This window comes from Vigna unguiculata, chromosome 5 (genome assembly GCF_004118075.2).
Source record: "Vigna unguiculata cultivar IT97K-499-35 chromosome 5, ASM411807v1, whole genome shotgun sequence".
Lineage (NCBI taxonomy): Eukaryota > Viridiplantae > Streptophyta > Magnoliopsida > Fabales > Fabaceae > Vigna > Vigna unguiculata.
In genome coordinates, this window is record NC_040283.1 from 48,553,395 (window position 1) to 48,575,502 (window position 22,108).

Sequence of the window (22,108 nt, forward strand, 5' to 3'; positions counted from 1 at the left end):
TCCTTTTCGGAATCTTTACTCTCTCTTCTTTTATAACCTTATCAGCTTCTAACATCCCAACAACAAAAGAAATTTAAACAAAATTCTTCGTAAATATTTTCAGAGAAACAAATAAAATAAACTTCTTTATAAATTAAAATCATTCTTTATATAAATGAAAAATCAATACAAGTTGTATGAAAATAGTTTTACAAAATTAATTTATACTTAAGTTAATTTTATCTTATAAAAAAAGTACTTGAACTCTTTATTTATCTAGCTTAAAAATGTTTCAAAGAGAGTCTAAATGTAACCTTATTAGATGACATTTGATGGGAATTCCTAGCAGCTTCCTTTCAAAAAAAAGAATATGTATTCATTCCACCAGTAACAATATATTATATGATCTAAGGATAAATTAATTTTATCTTCTTTCGTTCGGTCTTCATTCTTCCCAAAAACTGGTTTGCGCGTTTTTCCTTTAGATTTTGGAGTAGGTAAATGCATGACCATATAGTTTGTCACAATTAACAGTTTTCTATGACACAATACAATTATGATAACCAAACATACCCGGAACAATATTACGTTTAAAAACCTGAAAAGGAAAAATCTAAATTGGATTATAATATTTTGCATAAAATAGAAAAAAATAATGCAAAATAAGGGTGAATTGAGGGTTACAAGCACAAACATAGTCATGCAACAGGTACAGGTTTGCAGGATCTGCAATTTTTTTTCCTTTACATTCCACCCCAAACAACATCAATTCACAAAGTTTCTAGCTGAAGTATAGCATATTTCTTTCATAAGTTTTCTGTAAAAACAAACGACACCCACGTGGTTGCGCATTGCCCAAACAGCCATATTGGTGGGTGATCACTCTAAACGACCAATGTGATCTACTAATGTGAAATGAACCATGGAGACAAGCCTGTATAACAACAAATTCAACAATGTGACTCTGGAGAATGATGCAATGAAAGTAATTCTAGAGAATAATGTAAGCAAAGAACAAAGAATATTGGTTCGAACAATGGGGATGTACACATAATAATGCACCAAGAATGTTCGTGAAGGATGATTTAGACGGCTACCATCGGCCTTTTAGGTTAAATTAGAAATTGAAAATAGAAACAGAAAGCTTGCCACATTTACTTTCTAAGTACGTACATGTATTATGATAGGGGTAACGATGAAACCAGAGTTTCAAACCTAACATCTAAAAAATGAAGAATTGAAATTTTAAAGAGAAAGAATGGGATACGCATATACCAATTAGTAAAGGCCCAACATCCTTAGCTCTGTCACGTAACTAGAGGCACATTCTTTACATGCTCTCGATCTTTTACCACATATTCCTGAAATTGAAGAGATAAAAAAACAAAATGAAGAGTTGAGTAATTGCCTAAAAAATTTCATAAAAGATAAAGGATATTCCTTATATTGTAAAAGTCAATTGTAATCAGGAACAAAAATTTAAATGATGCATTTCCCTGAAAATAAATATCTTAGGACCAAAAGACTTGTTTAGATGCAGTCCTATTACTAGTTTTACACGACAAACTTCGGTTTTTCTGGTAGTATACCTTAGTCGATTCTTGTTTGGCAAGAACATGATAGTGGCGTTCATTGATTCTTTGGCCACATAGTATGGCTATGAAGAAGCCATAGAGCAATCCCACCAAAACAATGGCTAGAACTGCAAAATAGAGAAATACAAAGAGTTTCCCATATCATACAATAATGTCTTTAGGCTAAGATAGTTACAACCGTTCGTATATACCATTAACTTTACCAACTTAGTGACAAACTAAACATCCTAGCATTAAATAGTCACAAGTCAAGGAAAAATCTATTGACATTGCCATGAAATTTCTTGAGAGGGTATATACCAGCCATTGTATCAAATCCAAACGGATGTTCTTCATAACTAAACATTTCCCTCAGTTCATCTCCATAAAATTTGTACACAAGCACTCCCAAGAAAGCAACAACCTGTTAAAGTTATAAAAAGATGAAGCAACAACCTGTTAAAGTTTGAGAAGGTAAAGCAATAGATAATCTTTCAAGTGTATATTTTACTAAATAGATAAATTTAAAATACACATTAACAGTATCTCATCAAATAATCTCTTTGAATGGGCATGAATATTCAAAGTCTTTCAAATCAACTGCCATAAAACTCTTAAGAAAAATTCCTGCACCATTACTTCCTTTTACAATTTCACAGACTGCAGATTTTGAGTTGGGTTAGGTTGAGAATTTAATATCAGAATCCACAAAGACATGGCAGTGACACTTCACCCAGAGTAACCAACCAGGGTTCAGTTTCCGTGAAAGCTATACGCAATAGGAATCACTCATGTAACATGAAAACTGTTATATGCCTTCCGAAATCAACTTCAGGCTCCTTAGGTTACAAATTTTAATAATATGCCATGTACAGCCACAGTATGGAGTCCTGTAGTTAAATGGCGACACCATGATGAAATACTGTGGCAAATTTTTGCCAACCACCTTAGACAATTTATGAAGGGAGGACTGCTATGATGGTACCATTGGCCGCAATGGTGTGTTTATATAGTGGCATTTGGACCTTCTGCAATCCACCATTGATAACATTGATAATGACTAAGGACGTTAATTTGCCATTAGTTCAAATTAGGGAGCAAGGGCAGAGGTTCTTCTTTTGAGCGTCCCTGCCCACCTGATGGCTACACATCACACTAACAGCTTAATTAAAACTTAGTCTCTCATATACCACTTTTTTGAGATTATGGACCTCTAAAATATTCCAATTGCACGGAGTCCATCAAGTTTTCCCCATTGACAATCAAGTCTCTTCATCTTGATTTCATCCAATATTTAACGAAATTAACTAAAGTTGTAAACTGGACGTAACATTACAGTAAATAAATACAATAGGCCTGTTAAAAAAACAGAATATTTGAACTACATGACCAAAAGGGCACATTGAGCATTGAGTGTATTGATTTAATTGTCAGGTTGACAATGCTTGTAGGTAAATTATTATTATTATTTTTATAATAACAATGAACAATAAATGAAAAGTCTTTCCATTGTGGGAAATTTAATGACTTCAAAGTAAAGTTTTGAAAAACATGCTATAATGCCACTCTAGCAGTGGAGCAGTATGAAGCAGCCTCAACTCACTACAATGGTTGCCATCGTGGAGTGGTCATCGCACACAAAATTACTACTTCAAAAAGCAGTGCTATAGAGACATCAAGTGTAAATTCTGTAAAAGCCCTCAGAATGGGGACACAGGGTTTTTTGAGGATTTATTATTGGGATTTCAGTTTAAAAAAATGAAATCTACTACAACTGTAATAATCGAAAAGATAATAAATAAGGTGAATTTTGAGGATGATGATGACTGGTTACTATCTACAAAATTTGTATGACTTTTGGTGATATTTACTTGTATATTCGGTTTAAGACATCTATGATTTTGAGGATGATGATGACTGGTTCCTATCTAGAACATTTCAGTATTTTTTATCATTTTGAGAATTAATATGTATATGTAGTATACAGTATACATTATAAAAACTACATAAAAAAATTCAAAATAGCTTCATCCCACTGCAACGTTTTTGCGGTTAGCTGCTATGCACTACAATTCAAGATTTAAAACATTGGGTAAATATCAGATAAAATCAAGGTTCATGGACATAATTTTAAATGATAAAAAACTTGAAGGATTCTTGACACAATTGAAACCTAAAAGGAAAAAATTGCACAATATAAAATACTGGTGGAGTAAAAATGCAATTGATCCAAAAAAAAATTACATGCAATTTTTCAAAAAAAAATTGAACATAATCCTTTTCAATCATGTTCTGTCTCTTCGGCTATCCCAACTAAAATTTATTTACATTCAACCAGACTAAAATGCTTGCAATATGCTAGATCTATCAATGGTTTCTGGAAGAAATTAGAGATGCTAAAAACATTCAATTACTTATGGGTGTTTCCTTAGTTACAGTGCTACTACGAATCAAGTAAACAAATGGAATTGAGTTTTCGTAAAATGATTTGTACCATCAGAGAGGAAAATTGTTAGCTAGAACTTCTTCCTAGCATCGTTTCAACTTTTCGCAGATCAGAAAATGAAACAATTGATGACTACAAATAGTATTGCATCAGCAAGAGCTTAGTACCAATTTTGCAATATATCAATATGCGTACCAGTTGAACAATTATGAAAATGAATGCATGATCCCTAGCAACAAGGAACTGAAATTTTAATCTCAACCACCACCGATCTGGTGGGACATTTGCACGTAATATGAAGAAGCCATAGAGCAATCCCACTAAAACAATGGCTAGAACTGCAAAATAGAGGAATACAATGAGTTTCCCATATCATACAATAATGTCTTTACCTTAAGATAGTTACCACCGTTCATATATATCATTAAGTTTACCAACTTAGTGACAAACTAAACATCCTAGCATGAAATAGTAACAAGTGAAAGAAAAATCTGTTAACATTGCCCATGAAATTTCTTGCGGGTAAGCAATGGGTATATACCATCCGTTGTATAAAATCTATACGGATGTTCTTCATAACCAAACATTTCCCACAGTTCATCTCCATAATACACAAGCACTCCCAAGAAAGCAACAACCTGTTAAAGTTAGAGAAAACAACCTGTTAAAGTTCGACAAGGTAAACCAATAGATAATCTTTCAAGTGTATATTTTAATAAATAAATAAATTTAAAATACATATTAACAGTATCTCATCAAAAAATCTCTTTGGATGGGCATGAATACCCATAAAGTATTTAAGTTTTCATCTTTCAATAGCAAGGAATTGCCTTTTTGCCAAAAGTAAAAAGAGTAATAATCCAAGTACGATTATTCTCTACAGCTTGAATTTCATGTTTCATAGTCTGTTGTTAAAGGATCCTTCGTCGCCTCTTTAAATGACATGGTTCAATAGTACTATTGATAGCTACTAAAAAAATTTTATGCTATAAATACAAAAATATTATTAGTAACAAAATTCTAAATAGGATCGGAAACCTGAGGAAAAATTGGAAATTATATAGATAGAGGAGGGTGTAATAGAGAGACAATAATGATAGAGACAAATGGTGAGAAGAACTTCCCCTCTCACCCAGCTCTGGGTCCCGTAGGAATATAATATCCAAAGATGGGACACCATAATAATATATATATATATATAAATAAATGAAATAATCAGCTTTCGAATATATAATATATCAATAAAAATAATTATGATGAATTCACATTATCTTGCTCTTGCTATGTCTCTTTGCAATATGTCATGCTCAAGTATGGCCGTTCATATTAGATTTACCTGTGATAGTAATTGTTTAATCTGACAAAACTTAGTCAGATTTATAAAAAATTTTCGGTAACATTCTATCAAAAGAATGCCTCAAACGGCTTAAGCTTAAAGAAAACGTGTTCTTATTACCTAATTTCTGGTATAATTGAGCACAATTGAATTCACATATGGTATTCATACATATCTCTTTCCTTTTCCCTCCACTCACGAAGCATGAAGTAATGAGTTCTTAAAAAATAATACTGACTTCAATTATATTTCTCACTTGTTACTATTTCGTTTGGGTGATTGAAATCAACCAAGCTTCATATTTTTCATGTGAAGAAGGGACCTAATATCAGTGCTAAAGTTACTGTTGTGATGTATAAGGATTAGAAAATGAGGGTATTAGTCTCACCACTGTTTTTATTCCAAGTACCAATGACACCACAGCTGCTATAACCAAGATTATAAGAGTAAGATCTTGCAAAAATTCCCATAGAAACCTCTGTAAAACGAACAGGGAGAATCAATAGCAGCACAACAACTAATCGATCAACTGTAACGGGAAATAAAGATTGATGATAAAGAATGCACCCAGAAACTTTTTACCTTTCTCCGAGGATATGTATTGGTTCCAGATGCATTCTTCCTCTTTAATATATCAACGTCATCCCCACTAATCCCTTTATCGGGAATTGATTTGAGTAAATTTGATAAGCCATTAACCTGAATATGACAGAAGAAAAGTATATTAGCAAAGCAGATGGCTTCATCGAAGTGTAAGGAGACTGACTCGGCAAGTTGAAGTAGACTCACCAAGTCGTCATCGTTCGTTGTTGACGGAGACCGCGACAGGTTCATCACACCAAGGGTGGCCGCTGCCAATGGTGACGGCGAGATGGCCATTGGAGGAGGAGGTGGAGCTCATCGTGTTGCTCGTTCTACTCATCTCTCTATATTACATTTGCCTTCACAATCCCGGTTCAATTGAATCCAATCCCCTGTTTCCCCATCCCGATTGTTGGCCAATGCTATCATCTCCATCGTCGTCGATTCACATCCGTACATTACTTCTCCATTTTCTTCTAAATATAGAATCATCAATACAATTTAATCTATAAATTGCAATCTCCATTCACGCATCATATTAGTCTCAAACACCATTAATGATATAAAATTATGGAACGGAAGAGAGGATTAAACATCTTACCAGTTCCCATCATATTACTTCCTGAACAGTAATCATGAGAGCAAGTATCCATTTGTGGAAGAAAAAAGAACGAATGAGTGTAGGTATAATGGACAAAAATTGAGTCCCACGTCAAATACGCCCATTCAATTCTACCTATACACCAAAATTAAAAAAATTAAATTAAATAATAATATATATTATTTATTAACAGATTCCTAATTATTTTATTCTTTTAAAAACTATGTTTGATATCTGTCTGGTGTTCTTTATTCTATTTAAAAATTGAAAACCATGAATATGTGAAAGTAAAGTTGCTACACATATGTTTAACATTTTGCTCAACCTATTAATTCTAAATATTATAATTCAGTAGAGTTGTAGAATGGTGGATAATTTTATATATGTTTAATTAAGTTTTAATTTATTTAATTTTTTGATAAATTTTAACATTTTTAGTTGAATTTTTATTATTTATTATTTATATAATTATTGATTTAGTTTTCTAATATTTTAATTTGATCTTATAATTACGAATTTGAAGCAAGTTGAGACAAAAATTCATCACGTGTAAATATACATATTTGCCCCTCAAGGGAGAAACCCTTCATAATCATCCTTTACCAAACCATCATCCCTTTCTTCTTTTTGTTCTTACCTCTTTCACCAAGGACACCACACCTCCTTCATAATTGTACCTGCACAGAAAAATTACAATATTTTTTCTTCAATTTAATATATTTTTAATATGTAATTAAAATCTAAAAAATTCAAACCTATTTTAAAATTTTGTTTTTTATCATTTTAAACAACAAATAATTCATTTATCTCAAAAACTAAATTATAATTATAAATAATTTTAATCTAATAAATATTTTTTTGTGTTTAGGTTAATTTACCAACCTCACTCGTCACCAATTTAATTTGGATATACCAAATTTTTAATAGATAGGATTCATTTTTTTATCTGTACTCAATTTCCTTTTTTATTTTAACAACTCAAACTTATACCAAAGTTGAGTTTACTCAGGAATTTTAATTCATTTGTTCAATTTGTTCATTTGTTGACAATTTTATCTAAATAAGCTCACTTTTTGAAAATTTTATCCAAATAACATCCCGTTTACCTTTCTTTTTAAAACCACTCATAAACACAAATTATTGGTTTTGTGTAAGACGATTTCTATTCATATAAAAAAAATATATATTCAAGAGCTCCAACCTTGATTTTTGTGAAGTTTATGCACAATTTCAATCACACTCTTAGTCTTACACCACCATTTTTTTTTTTTCATTTACCTTCATCCAACACGTTTTCATTTTCTTTTCCTTCAATCTCATCCCTCACTCACTTATTTGCAGTTTCCCAACACTATTTATATTTTTGTTTTATTTTTCTCTTCGTTTTAATTTACCTTATCTAACAATAAAAACCACTTATATAATTTTTTAGTATTAAATAAACTAAAAAGAATTTAATAGGAATTCAATTAAAAATGTCTAAATTTATCACACACTTAAATTCAATTAATAATATATATATATATATATATATATATAATATGAAAGAGAAAATAGATTTTATAATACATATACTTTTTATTTCAAAAGGTATTTTGTGGATATTACATATAAGTTAGACTTGTGGTGAAATCAAAAGTGAAATCTATATTTTTATTTACAATTTCAGTTAATATCTGGACTTCTCTCTTTAGTTCTTGTATCAATTTGGAATTGAAAAAGGGAATAATAAATCTATTTATCGGTCTCTTTGCTAATAAATTGGTACTATCATATAAAAAAAATAGATGTATAAAATTAAATAATCCATACATGAAAATATAATAATCCATACATGCAAGTAATTGGATTAAATAAAAAATAACCAGAAATCCTTCTTTATTTTTAATCTTAAGAATTTGAACTGAAACAATTTATATGTGTTTAAAAAGGTATATTATTAATAATTCTCCTTTCACTAATTTTATTCTAAACATTTTACTATGGAAAATTTTCTAGTTATTGTTTAAAATATTAGTTAAGAACTAATTTTAATATAATATAATAATAATTTTATCTAAGAGAAAAGAAAAAAAACAATATATTTTATTTTAGTATAATAAATATTTGTCATGGTATGTTTAGATTTATATTTCCTTAACAAATTAACAATTTTGAACTATACCAAATAAATAACAAATGTTTCCTATGGCGACTCTCACGACCTAACAAACAAACACAAATGATGTTTTTTGTTTGAGAAACAAATGATATTTCTTTGAAGATACGCAAAGTTGCTTGCTTCGTACATCAACGGTGTGTAACTGCAACCACCATATACTGCGAAACTATGATCCTCCTGTATTCAAAAAAAAATTATCAATCTCTAATTAATTACTATATATATATATATATATATTATTTTTTTCATTTTCGTACAAGAATCTTGACTAACGTCAAAACAAAAAACTTATTACTCATTTATTAAACATAACTATTTATTAAACATAACTATGTAAACTTTACATTTTGATATTTACATTTAAAATAATTTATACAAATTTAAAAAAAAAAGTTATTATAATATTTCTTAGTGTTATTTATATATATATATATATATATATATATATATATAACTTTTGATTTATTTTAGTTTCTGCTCACTGAAATCATCTATACTAAAAATAGTATGTATAAAAAACTAAAAGATATAACTTTGAAGCATGAAAATTAAAATGATAAATTTTTTAATTATAAGAATTTCAAAATATGACAGATGTCACAATACCAAGCATTGAAAAAGAAAAGGAAAATACGAAAGAAATACTAACTTTTTTTCGCTGTGAAGTAAGTCCGGTTTTGATTTTTAAAATAAATGACATTATCACCTTCTAAGAAAACGTAGTTTTTTTTTCGGTAGTCTGTTGTGAAATAAAATACATCATATTGTAGCATATAAAAATGAATACATTTTCGAAGAGAATATATATTTTTTTAATAAAATTGTAATACGTGTGAAAAAGTTTAATTAGATGTAGACAAAGAGACTAAACGCGGTAGTAGGTGGTGGAGGTGGAGCCATGGAAGTTCCAGCTAAAACCGAGTTACAGTTACAGAATTTGAAACGATGAAACTGATTCCGTGGGCTGGAATTGATATGCAAATAAATATATTTATAACGTTGTTTTTGTTTTTATAATAAATTATTTTAGTTGTATAATAAATCATAGTTGCTTAATTATTATTAAAATCCATTAATTTCAATTGGCACAATGGTGTAGAGTGGAGAGCAAAAGATTGGAATTTGAAATCCTCACGTAAAGGATGGATATGGTGTGTATGGTTTGAGAGAGATGGATGCGGTTGGAGAGTATTTTTCGTATGGTTTAAGCCAAAATTACATTAAGATAAATTAATTAATACAGTAGGGTTACGTTTCATTTGAGTTGCCTCTATTCTACCATCCAGATTTAATTATCATTTCATTAAATTTTGTGTATATAATTTTTCAAAATAAGGAGTGGTACCCATTTATAATTAAAAAAAAAAAAAAACTGCTCTGAAGATTTCACAGTAAAATGTGGAGAATAGGACAAAATTGATTAAAAATGAAATATTTATGAAAGAAACAAAATAATAATAGCGAGGGGGGTTAATGAATGGTATCGAGATAAAATAAAATAAAAAACAGTGTTTGGTTTGCGGCATTTCATGGTTATGTTATGTAATGTTGGTTTGAGAGAGTGGAGGAGACAACCCACCCAGTGGTTGTTGAAGAGAGAGAGAGAGAGGGTTTTTCTCTTGCATTCGCAGTATTCTATTAATAATATAATTTGTATTTAGTTTTAAAAGAAGGGTGGCAGTGAGCGAGTGGAGCAGCAGAACAGAAGAAGATAGAAGAGAAGATGGGATCTGTATCCTGAGAGAGAGTGTGTTAGTGTTTGTGTGAACATGAATCGTGGTCTCATCGCTGTTTCTCCGGTGGATTCTTGAGTTGAGTTGGAGGTATATCTTCATCTTCCTTTGTTCTTGAACAGATATTTGACGGATCCATCCATATCCTTCGCTGCATTGCATTGCATTGCATGGATGAGAACGTGGCTGCAGTTTTCTGCTTTCGATTCCATTTATTTGTGTTCATCTTATCACTATCACAATCACTGGAACGCAGCACAACGCAACAACTGTCTCAATTCATCCAAATATCATCATGATTGGATCTCAATCCTTCTCCTCAATGAAATGACTGTTGAGATCTTCAATTTTTCCATTCATCACTTCTTCACCTAACTCACTCACTAGCTCACACTCACACCTACACCTTCACACTTTGTTTCATAGATAAGATTGAGATACCTCTTACTCCTCCCTCCCTGCAATGCACTCTATTTATCGCAGACATCATTTTTATTGGGCTGGATTATAGTGTCTGTTCTTAATAATTTCCTACAAAATGGGCAATTTGTATTTTTCTCTTAATTTCTTTTAGGCCTAGGGCGTGTGTAAGTTTACTTCTCAAGCATACTTTCTATGTTTTCTTCTCTAGAGAGATCAATGCGTACATATCTTCCCATTAAAACCTGGAATTGTGGCGAAATTTTGTTTTAATTCTCTTGTCAATTTCACTTTGTTGCAGTATTACTTTGATTCCTGCTTGAGTATAGTGCTATTGTTTCATATCGGTTGCCTCCTGCAGCTGCTTTAAAGAAGTGTGATGGGTTCGAGATTCCCATCTCATCAGCTCAGCAATGGCCTGTATGTATCAGGTCGGCCTGAACAGCCAAAAGAAAGAACTCCGATCACGACCTCAGTTGCCATGCCTTACACTGGTGGAGACATCAAGAAATCAGGCGAATTAGGCAAAATGTTTGATATCCCAATGGATGGTTCTAAATCTAGAAAATCCGGTCAGTTAAATAATGCTCCTTCACGGACTGGATCATTTGTGGGTGCTGCTTCACATTCTGGACCTATAATGCCAAATACTGCAGCTCGTTCTATTTATACCACATCAGGTAACCTATCTTCAGGAGGCGTGTCGGCTTCTGTCTCCATGAAAAAGACCACCTCTGGTCCACTGAACAAACATGGGGAGCCTGTGAAGAAGTCATCTGGACCTCAATCTGGCGGAGTTACGCGCCAAAACTCTGGTCCGATTCCACCTGTTCTTCCTACAACTGGTCTAATTACATCTGGTCCTCTAAATTCATCTGGGGCTCCTAGGAAGGTATCTGGTCCGTTAGAGTTTACAGGATCAATGAAATCACATAGCTCTGTAACTCACAATCCAGCCACGACCACTCTTAGCCTAGATGATGAATATTCCTTCAGCAGGAACTTCCCAAAGCCAATATTGTGGTCTGTAATTCTTATTTTCATTATGGGATTCATTGCTGGTGCTTTTATTCTTGGAGCTGTCCACAATCCCATTCTCCTAGTTGTTGTAATTGTTCTTTTTTGTGCTGTTGTTGCATTATTCACCTGGAATACTTGCTGTGGGAGGACAGCGATTGTTAGTTTCATTTCTCATTATCCTGACACTGAGCTTAGAACTGCCAAGAATGGGCAGTTTGTGAAGGTTTCTGGGGTATGTATATTAATATTGACACATACGTTATTGATTAATTAAGCACAGCCATGGAAAAATCATGATTGCATGCACAAACCAACAACTCTTGTCTTACGTGGTTAAGGGACTGATTATTATTCATTGGATATCAGTTTGAATTGAATCATTGCTGGGTGTCTCTCATCTGTAATTGTACTGATCTGGCTGTTGTTTATGTTGTTGTTATTGTTTCTTGCGTGCATATATATGAGACGAATGCCAATGGTCTGTTGTTCATTTTGAAGGTGGTTACCTGTGGTAATGTTCCACTAGAGTCATCCTTTCAAAAAGTTCCTAGATGTGTCTATACTTCTACTAGCTTGTTTGAATACCGAAGGTGGGATTCAAAAGCAGCCAATCCAAAGCATCGCTGTTTTACATGGGGACTCAGAGCAGCTGAGGTAACTTCAATATGTTGAATCTTCTCTTTTCAGTTTTCTATTTTATTGAGAATTACCTTTGAAGACTCTTGAGATACCTTGACCAGAATGCAGATACTAGGTTTTGTTTGTTCTAAACTTCTTTTGCTTGTGAGAGCAAAATTTCACTTTTTAACTTCCTATGGTCTAATATATTCTGTTGACAGAGTTTGTAATCTCTCCTTTTATTTGTAACCTGCAATATAGCTCTATATTTACTTCAATCACATTATAATAAACTACTCCTAGAAATGGCTTATATAGAGTGGTTTGTTAAGTTTTTGGGAGCTTGTTGTTCCATGAGTCTTCAAGCTATTGAAAGGGGATAAAGTTATTATTATTATTAACTTTCCATGTAAGCAATTCAATGAATGCCTTTATCCCCTTGCTCTTGACCGCTTAATATGTTGGGGACTTTGGGTTCATGCTTTGAAGGCTTTATCTGCTATTGATTGTGTAAATATTCTCTTACCGTCACTACGAATAACTTCATGCCTGATGTAATAGGAATACTCTGTGTGTGTGTGTGTGTTGGGAAGTTTTAGATATTAATATGGTCAGTTAAAGTTTGTGACCATTTTAACTGTTTTCTTGTGTGTACCAGACCTGCATTTGGAATTCTTTTTGCTTTCTAATTATTATATCTCAAGTATTTTAATATTTACCTTGAGATTTATATGATGCAGAGGCATGTGGTGGACTTCTACATTTCTGATTTCCAATCTGGACTGAGAGCATTGGTTAAAACAGGCTATGGTGCAAGAGTGACTCCTTATGTTGACGATTCTATTGTAATTGATGTCAGCCCTGACAATAAAGACATGTCCCCAGAGTTCCTTCGGTGGTTGAGAGACAGAAGTATTTCAAGTGATGATCGGATGATGCAATTAAAAGAAGGGTAAAGTTCTTCCTTTGAGTAAGAGTTTAAATCTCCAGGTTATGTATTTGTGTAAAGGGAAGCTGTTAAGGTTAAATCCTTTCCAATAGTTGTTGAGCAGAGGCAAAAACAGCTATTTTTCATAGCGTGTTGCTTTGTGTGACGTATCTGCGTATTGGTACATAATTCATAATTTGGTACTAATGGTGACCCTGGGTAGGTAGGTAAGATATTCTTATGAGACTTCCATTGTTCCTTTTGTAGGTACATCAAAGAAGGTAGCACAGTTAGCGTAATGGGAGTTGTTCAAAGAAATGAGAATGTACTTATGATTGTCCCTCCTCCTGAACCTTTGACGACCGGGTGCCAATGGGCTAAATGTATATTTCCAGTTAGCCTTGAGGGTATTATTTTGAGATGTGAAGACACATCAAAGATTGATGTCATTCCGGTGTAGTTGCGCTCTCCATCGTATTCTTCTTTCAACAAGTATTTTCTTACCACAGCTTAAAACTATGTATTCTTGTAAGTGTTATTGGTAAGCGTGATGGGTCTGCAACGCACATCAATCATTCTCTTTTTCCTACTCTCAACTCCTACTTTGTTGTATAGCTAATCAAAATTCGTATTCGTTTATTATTCCTAAGGAGTTTATTCTTTTTAATGGGTGTGGTTTTACCAGGTGAGTTTGTCGGTAGGGTCAGTTTCTTTTAGATTTCGAAGATATCATGCATGGTATATATTTTAGCTGTTTACTGGTTTTGGAAGAGGATTATTAAAGGTTGTATCTTCCTGCACCTGTCAAATTTCGCCGTAGGGTGCAAGAAAAAAAATTGATGGGTGCAGGAAGAAAGTCTGATTAAATTACTTCTGCATCTTCTGTCCACCGTTCTCAGATCCATGCCTGACAAGGAGCCGAATGACATTACAAAGAGCAAATGATATACATGGTTTAATATTTCTCAATTGATTTTTTTTTCAGTGAATTCGAGTAGTCATTGAAGTTTGCACCATGTTAGTATCTTTAACATTATGAAAATTTTATCTTATTGAAAAGTAAAATATAAGTCCCATTTATCTAGTTAAATTATATCAAGCGAAACTAGTTTTGATATCTCATTTTTCATTCGCTAAGTAAAAGTTTTTCTCTACACTTATATATGATGAATATAAATTTTTTGTCTGATATTGGTTCGTACACATTTATTTACTGTTTTAAATATTAATTAAATAATTATTTATAAAAAGTAAGATATTATAAAGTATTCAATATCAAAATGATATATTCTAGTCAATATATTCTAATGTATTGTTTAAATATTAAATAAGAGTAATTAGATAAATGTTAATAATTATAATAATTGTATAAGTAGTAATTGGATAAATAAATAATTATATAAAAAAGTAAAATATATCAAATGTGTATTAAAAATAATTTATAGAATCAAGAAACTGGATTAAAGAAAAGTTTATTATTTTTTTTTCATATTATGATAAATTAAAGATGTTATATGATAAATTGTAGATGTTTTAGTAATTTAAAATGAAAACGAGGATAGATACTAATACGAGTAATCAATTTCCCCTCACAAATCATGATCAACTAATTCCCTTTTGCGTTTCTTAAAGGTGAAGCATCTCATATTGCATTGGTGTTCTTTATGAAGATTTTATGAACAAAATATGTTATTCTAGAACCTTGTTATTAAAGTGACTATTAAAGAAGCTTTTGATACCTTGAGGTGGGACTTCCTCCTTCAAGTTGCAAAAGTATGAATTTTTTCTTCAACTTTGTTTATGGGTTAAGTTGGTTCTTCAATAAGTCAATGTTAATAAAGCTGAAACTGTTGTACTATGTGCATAAAGTTCAATGTACAATAATCACTCATTCTCAAAATTTTGAGTAGATATATCCTAGGGAAGTTTCATCATGTGTTTTTATTTATTGACATCTTCCATGTCTTTGGTTTAAAGGCAATATTAATAGTGCATCTAAAGGTTCTTCTGTAGACCTGGTTGTGGGAGGAGTTTTAGAGAGAGATCATCAATGTTAAGGTGGTGGATGTCGCTCTTTTTATTGAAGCTATTACTACTTCTAAAAGTTGACCTAATTTATGAATTAGGTGTCATCCTCAATTTTTTTGTTTAAATCTAATTAAACAGTTCTATTATTCCTTATGAGTGTTGTAATAGATGGTTGAATTTCTTTGTAAACAATACTATAGTATGCGTATTCCTTTTTTCTCATTTTTGTATAGAGGAAAAATCAATGCTTTATTAAACTTGTTGACTAGATCTAAGGATTACACTTGGTAACTTCGAAGAATAATGTTCCTAGTTTTATTTGTCCTGAGTTCTTCAATGATAGATTTGTTTTATCATTTTATAAATTGGTGTCCCACTTTAGTTATACATTTTCTTATGTAATTAATCTTTAAATTAGAAAGAATTTATAAATTCTTAAAGTGGATAAAATACTTCGAAAGTATTTCAATTTTTTCGTCACAGTAGATAAAAAAAAATGGACCAGATAGAAGTTAAATTTGATTCTGAAAATACTACATTACTAGTTCAAAAGTGAGTCAAATTTTGCTAATAAAATATCATTTTCGTTTCTTTTGTAACCTCATCAACCCCTAAATTCTTCATAAATATTTTCAGAAAAAATAGAATAAAATAAAATTCTTTATAAATTAAAATCATTATTTATACAAATGAAAAATCAATACAAGTTGTATGAAAATAGTTTTACAAAATTAATTTATACTTAAGTTAATTTTATCTTATAAAAAAGCACTTCATTTCTTTAATTTTCTAGCCTAAAAATGTTTCTAGCGAGAGTCTAAATGTAAGCTTATAAGAGGATATTTGATGGGAATTACTAGCAGCTTCATATTATGAAAAGAAAATGTATTCATTCCACCCGTAACAATTTATTATATGATTCAAGGATAAAGTAATTTTATCTTCTTTTTTCAGTCTTCTTTCTTCCCAAAAACTGGATTACGCATTTTTCCTTTAGATTTTGGAGTAAGTAAATGAATCGACCATATAGTTTGTCACAATTAACAGTTTTCTATGACATAATACAATACGATAACCAAACATACCCGGAACAATATTAGGTTTAAGAACCTGGAAAGGAAATATCTAAATTGGATTATAATATTTTGTATAAAAATGAGAAAAAACATTGCAAAATAAGGGTGAACTGCGGGTTACATCAGGGACTTATAAGTTACAAGTACAAACACAGCCATGCAACAGCTACAGGTTTACAGGATCTGCAGGTTTTTTCTTTTACATTCCACCAAACAACACTGATTCACAAATTTTCTAGCTGAAGTATAGCATATTTCTTTCATAAGTTTGCTGTAAAAGCATATATTAAAAATAAAGAATCAAAATAGAGTACACGGTATTGGAGACAAACGACACCCACGTGGCTGCGCACTGTCCAAACAGCCATATTAGTGGGTGCTCACTCTAAACGGACCAATGTGATCTACAGATGTGAAAGGAACCATGGAGACAAGCCTGTATAACAACAAATTCAACAACGTTACTCTGCAGAATGATGCAATGAAAGTAATTCTAGAGAATAATGTAAGCAAAGAACAAAGAATATTGGTTCGAACAATGGGGATGTACACATAATAATGCACAAGAATTTTTGTGAAGGATGATTTAGACGGCTAACATCGGCCTTTTAGGTTAGATTAGAAATTGAAAATAGTAACAGAAAGCTTGCAACATTTACTTTCTAAGTACGTACAAGTATGATATGGGTAAAGATGAAACCAGACAATTTCAAACCTAACATTTACAAAATGAAGAATTAAAATTTTAAAGAGAAAGAATGAGATATGCATATACCAACTAGTAAAGGCCCAACATCCTTAGCTCTGTCACGTGACTAGGATCAAGTTCAGGCACATTCTTTACATGCTCTCGATCTTCTACCACATATTCCTGAAATTGAAGAGATAAAAAACAAAGTGAAGAGTTGAATGTCCACAAAATTTCGTAAAAGATAAAGGATATTCCTTATATTGTAAAAGTCAATTGTAATCAGGAACAAAAATTTAAATGATGCATTTCCCTGAAAATAAATATCTTTGGACCAAAAGACTTGTTTAGATGCAGTCGTATTACTAGTTTTACATGACAAACTTCGGTTTTCTGGAAGTATACCTTAGTCAATTCTTGTTTGGCAAGAACATGATAGTGGCGTTCATTGATTCTTTGGCCACATATTATCGCTATGAAGAAGCCATAGAGCAATCCCACCAAAACAATGGCTAGAACTGCAAAATAGAGAAATACAATGAGTTTCCCATATCATACTATAATGTGTTTAGGTTAAGATAGTTACCAACACCGTTCATATATACCATTAAGTTTACCAACTTAGTGACAAACTAAACATCCTAGCATGAAATAGTCACAAGTGAAAGAAAAAAGCTATTTATATTGCCCATGAAATTTCTTGAGGGTAAGCAATGGGTATATACCAGCCATTGTATAAAATCCATATGGATGTTCTTCATAACCAAACATTTCCCTCAGTTCATCTCCATAAAATTTGTACACAAGCACTCCCAAGAAAGCAACAACCTGTTAAAGTTAGAGAAGGTAAAGCAACAGATAATCTTTCAAGTTTATATTTTAATAAATTTAAAATACACATTAGCAGTATCTCATCATATAGTCTCTTTGGATGATGGGCATGAATATTCAAAGTCTATCAAATCAACTGCCATAAAACTCTTAAGACAAATTCCTGCACCATTACTTCCTTTTACAATTCCACAGACTGCAGATTTGAGTTGGGTTAGGTTGAGTATTTAATATTAGAATCTACAAAGGCATGCCTTCTACAGTGACACTTCACGCAGAGTAACCAACCAGGATTCAGTTTCCAGAAATAGGAATCACTCATGTAATATAAAAACTGTTATGCCTTCGGAAATCAACGTCGGGCTCCTTAGGTTACAAATTTTAATAATGTGCCATGCACAGACACAGTATGGATTCCTGTATTTAAATGGGGCAACCATGACGAAATGGCGTGGCAGCTTTTCACCAACCACCATATACAATTTATGAAGGGAGGACTGCTATGATGGCACCATTGGCCGCAATGGTGTGTTTATAAATTATTTAGTGGAATTTGAACAACCCACCATTGATAACACTGTATGATAATGACTAAGGATGTTAATTTGCCGTTACTTAAAAATAGGGAGCAAGGACAGAGGTTCTTCTGTTGAGCGTCCCTGCCCACCTGATGGCTATACATCACACTAATAACATAATTAAAACTTAGTCTCTCATGTACCACTTTTTTTAGATTTTGGACCTCTAAATTTCAATTGCACGGAATCCTTCAAGTTTTCCCCATAGACAATCAAGTCTCTTCATCTTGATTTCATTCAATATTTAACGAAATTAACTAAAGCTGTAAATTGGACATGACATTACAGTAAATAAATACAATATGCCAGCTAAAAAACAGAATATTTGAACTACATGACCAAAAGGGCACATTGAGTGTATTGATTTAATTGTCAGGTTGACAATGCTTGTAGGTAAATTATTTTATTAATTTTACAATAAGAATGAACAATAAATGAAAAGTCTTTCCATTGTGGGAAATTTAATGACTTCAAAAGAAGGCTTTGAATAACATGCTATAATGCCACTCTAGCAGAGGAGCAGTATGAAGCAGCCTCAACTCACATAGTGGAGTGGTTATGGCGCACCAAATTGCTACTTCAAAAAGCGGTGCTATAATGACATTAAGTGTAAATTCCAAATTAGCCCTCAGACTGGACACAACGGCTTTTTTGAGGATTTATTATTGGGATTTCAGTTTACATAAATGAAATCTACTACAACTGTAATAATCGAAAAGATGATAAATAAGGTGTGGATTTTGAGGATGATGATGACTGGTTCCTATCTAGAAAATTTGTATTTGACTTTTGTTGATATTTACTTGTATGTTTGGTTTAAGACACCTATGATTTTGCATAGTTAATTATGAATGTCATTACATCTCAATATTTTGTATCATTTTGAGAATTGATATGTATATGTAGTATACAGTATACATTATAAAAACTACATAAAAAATTTCAAAATAGCTGCATCCCACTGCAACGTTTTTGTTGTCGGCTGCTATGCACTAAAATTCAATATTTAAAACATAGCTTGAAAATGTCAGATAAAATAAAGGTTCAGGGACAAATTGTAGATGATAAAAAACTTGAAGGATTCTTCACACAATTGAAACCTAAAAGACAAAAATTGCACAATTTAAAATATTGGGGGTGTAAAAATGCAATTGATCCAAAAAAAATTTGCATGCAATTTTTTCAAATTTTTTTTGAACATAATCCTTTCAATCATGTTCTGTCTCTTTGGCTATCCCAACAAAAAATTATTTACATTCAACCAAAATAAAATGCTTGAATTATGCTAGATTTAACGGTTATGTTTCTTGAAGAAATTAGAGATGCTAAAAACATTTAATTACTTATGGGTGTTTCCTTAGTTACAGTGCTATCATGAATCAAGTAAACAAATTGAATTGAGTTTTCATAAAATGATTTGTACCATCCGAGAGGGAAATTGTTAGCTAGGACTTCTTCATAACATCATTGCTAGTATTTGCAGATCAGAAAATGAAACAAGTCATAACTACAAATAGTATGGCATCAGCAAGAGCTGAGTACCAATTTTGCAATATATAAATATGCGTACCAGCTGAACAATTATGAAAATGAACGCATGATCCCTAGCAACAAGGAACTGGAATTTTAATCTCAACCACCAACGGTCGGGTGGGACATTTGCACGTAATATGAAGACAGCTCTGCACTCTGTACAGTGAGAAAAGGCGAAGCCCTCCTAGTAGAACAGAAATGAAAAGTCAGTAAGTATTGCAGGATCATAAGTATACCCGGACATCTTCACAGGATAATAGAAGGAACATAGAATAGATCAACACTAGATTTATATAGAAAATAGATAATTCTACTGCATTTGAATCAGAAAATACTATTATTTTGATCAAAAAGAGAACCAAGAAGGAAAAAGAACTTACCTTGGTGGATCTCCAATTATCCAGACATGATCTGTGAACGTACTTTTGCGTACCTTTGCAATGGCACGGAGCAATTAAATCTTCTCCTGAAAAATTATTTGGAAGATAAGTAATACGGGATGCAAGTTGGTTAGCCTGGGAATATCTCAAGTTGTGAAATCATCCAGAAGATTCAGGGAAAGAATATGATGTAATGGAAGTATGGTGAGAAGATACACAAGCAGACATATATGTGAGAGAGAGAGACCTCCAATGTCGAGGCATATTCGGCATTGTGGCTGATCTGCATTTACGAGATGAGAAGTCTCATCAACCCGAACATTTTGTAAATCATGGTCGACATCATGGTTGGGAGCAATAGGAATAATTTCACAGGAAAAGGAGGATTCTCCAGGAGGTTGCAAATGAAGATGGAGGTGATTCAAGATGGGTTCGCTTTCTGAACATGCTTCGTTGTCGCCATTCGACGCTAATTGCATTTCGGGAAACGTATAATCAGGATTAAGCAATGAGATTCATTGGCAGAAGTATAATTACTACATATCATTTCAACAGAAGAAAGAAACCTGCAAATTGATGAGAAAGAAATGGAGAGGAAATAGCAACAGAATTAGAATTTTGCAATGGCGAAAGATAGATAGTTAGGGTAAGTTCTTCTAAACCTAATTGGACAACGTTCAATAAGATCATATTATATATATCAATTGATGCCATGTCTACATGAAAAACAAAGTGTAGATTATTTTATATTATATTATAATAATAGGCAGCCATATTCATAACAACAAGATCTAATAAGTAGAAGATTGTGGATCATAACAATGCTTCAATCATTGCATAAATAAAAGGACATGGCTGAAACTGTAACTGGAGCTGAATTAATTGATTGATTGATTGCAGAAAGAAAGGCAAGACTTACCTTACCTTAATAGTAATAAGCACCAAAGAGAAATCCCTGCAAGTGCAATTGCAATCGCAATCAAACCCCAATTTTGATCTCATTGATTAGATCCGAATCAGAATCAGATGAATTCAACTTTTAACTTTAACGAAAGCACGAACCGATATCAACATTACAAAACAAACAAAACGACCAATCAACCAACCAACCCCAATCCCTTCCCTTCTCTCCTTGCTTTCCTATTTTGAAGTTTGGACCGACGGAGCCCAATTCAGCAAATGTCATAATAAGCCCAAGTCATATTTTATTTATTATATTCAACTTAATTAAGTTTTAAATATAAGATAAATTTTAAAAACAATTAAATATTAAATATTAAAAAAATATTTTTAATTAAGTTCTTACCATTTAATTATTTTTTTAATTAATAAAAAAATATTATTTTATCTCGTTATTTGCCATTAAATATAATTTTCAAAATTTGAAGTTGGTAATAAACCCTTAGTATAGTTGGAGGCACCATTGTCTCCCAGATTTTTTCAAATAAATAATTTTTTTTATAGTTTTAATATATTTAAAAGTGAAATTGTAATTTATTTATATTTAAAACTTGGATACATCATGATTTCTGATACTTTTAATCTAATAACATTAAATTTATTTAACATATTAAACGAGTTGAAAAAAATGTTAAT

General features: G+C 31.9%; 3 protein-coding genes across 6 annotated transcripts; 1 reads left to right on the forward strand and 2 right to left on the reverse strand.

Moving 5' to 3' along the window:
• Positions 1 to 632: 632 nt before the first annotated feature.
• LOC114183120 lies at positions 633 to 6,622 on the reverse strand. The gene is made up of 10 exons (XM_028070016.1): positions 6,519 to 6,622; positions 6,125 to 6,393; positions 5,918 to 6,034; positions 5,724 to 5,813; positions 4,541 to 4,637; positions 4,195 to 4,337; positions 1,875 to 1,977; positions 1,569 to 1,681; positions 1,255 to 1,340; positions 633 to 913 (listed from the first exon to the last, which is right to left on the reverse strand). The coding sequence occupies exons 2-9, from the start codon at positions 6,212 to 6,214 to the stop codon at positions 1,287 to 1,289; spliced, it is 807 nt and encodes a 268-aa protein (XP_027925817.1). The 5' UTR covers positions 6,215 to 6,393; positions 6,519 to 6,622; the 3' UTR covers positions 633 to 913; positions 1,255 to 1,286.
• A 3,576-nt stretch (positions 6,623 to 10,198) lies between these two features.
• LOC114185373 (uncharacterized membrane protein At1g16860-like) lies at positions 10,199 to 14,382 on the forward strand. Of its 2 annotated transcripts, none has more exons than XM_028073062.1 (5): positions 10,199 to 10,502; positions 11,194 to 12,084; positions 12,351 to 12,506; positions 13,211 to 13,422; positions 13,666 to 14,382. In XM_028073062.1, exons 2-5 carry the CDS (start codon positions 11,212 to 11,214, stop codon positions 13,856 to 13,858), a joined length of 1,434 nt encoding a protein of 477 aa, XP_027928863.1. In that variant the 5' UTR covers positions 10,199 to 10,502; positions 11,194 to 11,211; the 3' UTR covers positions 13,859 to 14,382. The 2 variants fall into 2 exon arrangements, with proteins under 2 accessions (XP_027928863.1, XP_027928862.1); XM_028073061.1 differs by having other exon boundaries at positions 10,200 to 10,502; positions 11,134 to 12,084.
• A 2,166-nt stretch (positions 14,383 to 16,548) lies between these two features.
• LOC114185559 (E3 ubiquitin-protein ligase MARCH2-like) lies at positions 16,549 to 21,681 on the reverse strand. 3 transcript variants are annotated; one of them, XM_028073366.1, is made up of 8 exons: positions 21,079 to 21,241; positions 20,760 to 20,981; positions 20,513 to 20,598; positions 20,170 to 20,316; positions 17,916 to 18,018; positions 17,596 to 17,708; positions 17,278 to 17,373; positions 16,549 to 16,938 (listed from the first exon to the last, which is right to left on the reverse strand). In XM_028073366.1, exons 1-7 carry the CDS (start codon positions 21,224 to 21,226, stop codon positions 17,281 to 17,283), a joined length of 912 nt encoding a protein of 303 aa, XP_027929167.1. In that variant the 5' UTR covers positions 21,227 to 21,241; the 3' UTR covers positions 16,549 to 16,938; positions 17,278 to 17,280. The 3 variants fall into 3 exon arrangements, with proteins under 3 accessions (XP_027929167.1, XP_027929168.1, XP_027929169.1); XM_028073367.1 differs by lacking the exon at positions 21,079 to 21,241 and adding an exon at positions 21,437 to 21,681 and having other exon boundaries at positions 16,603 to 16,938; positions 20,760 to 21,078; XM_028073368.1 differs by lacking the exon at positions 21,079 to 21,241 and adding an exon at positions 21,432 to 21,660 and having other exon boundaries at positions 16,603 to 16,938; positions 20,760 to 21,078.
• Between the last annotated feature and the right edge of the window lie 427 nt (positions 21,682 to 22,108).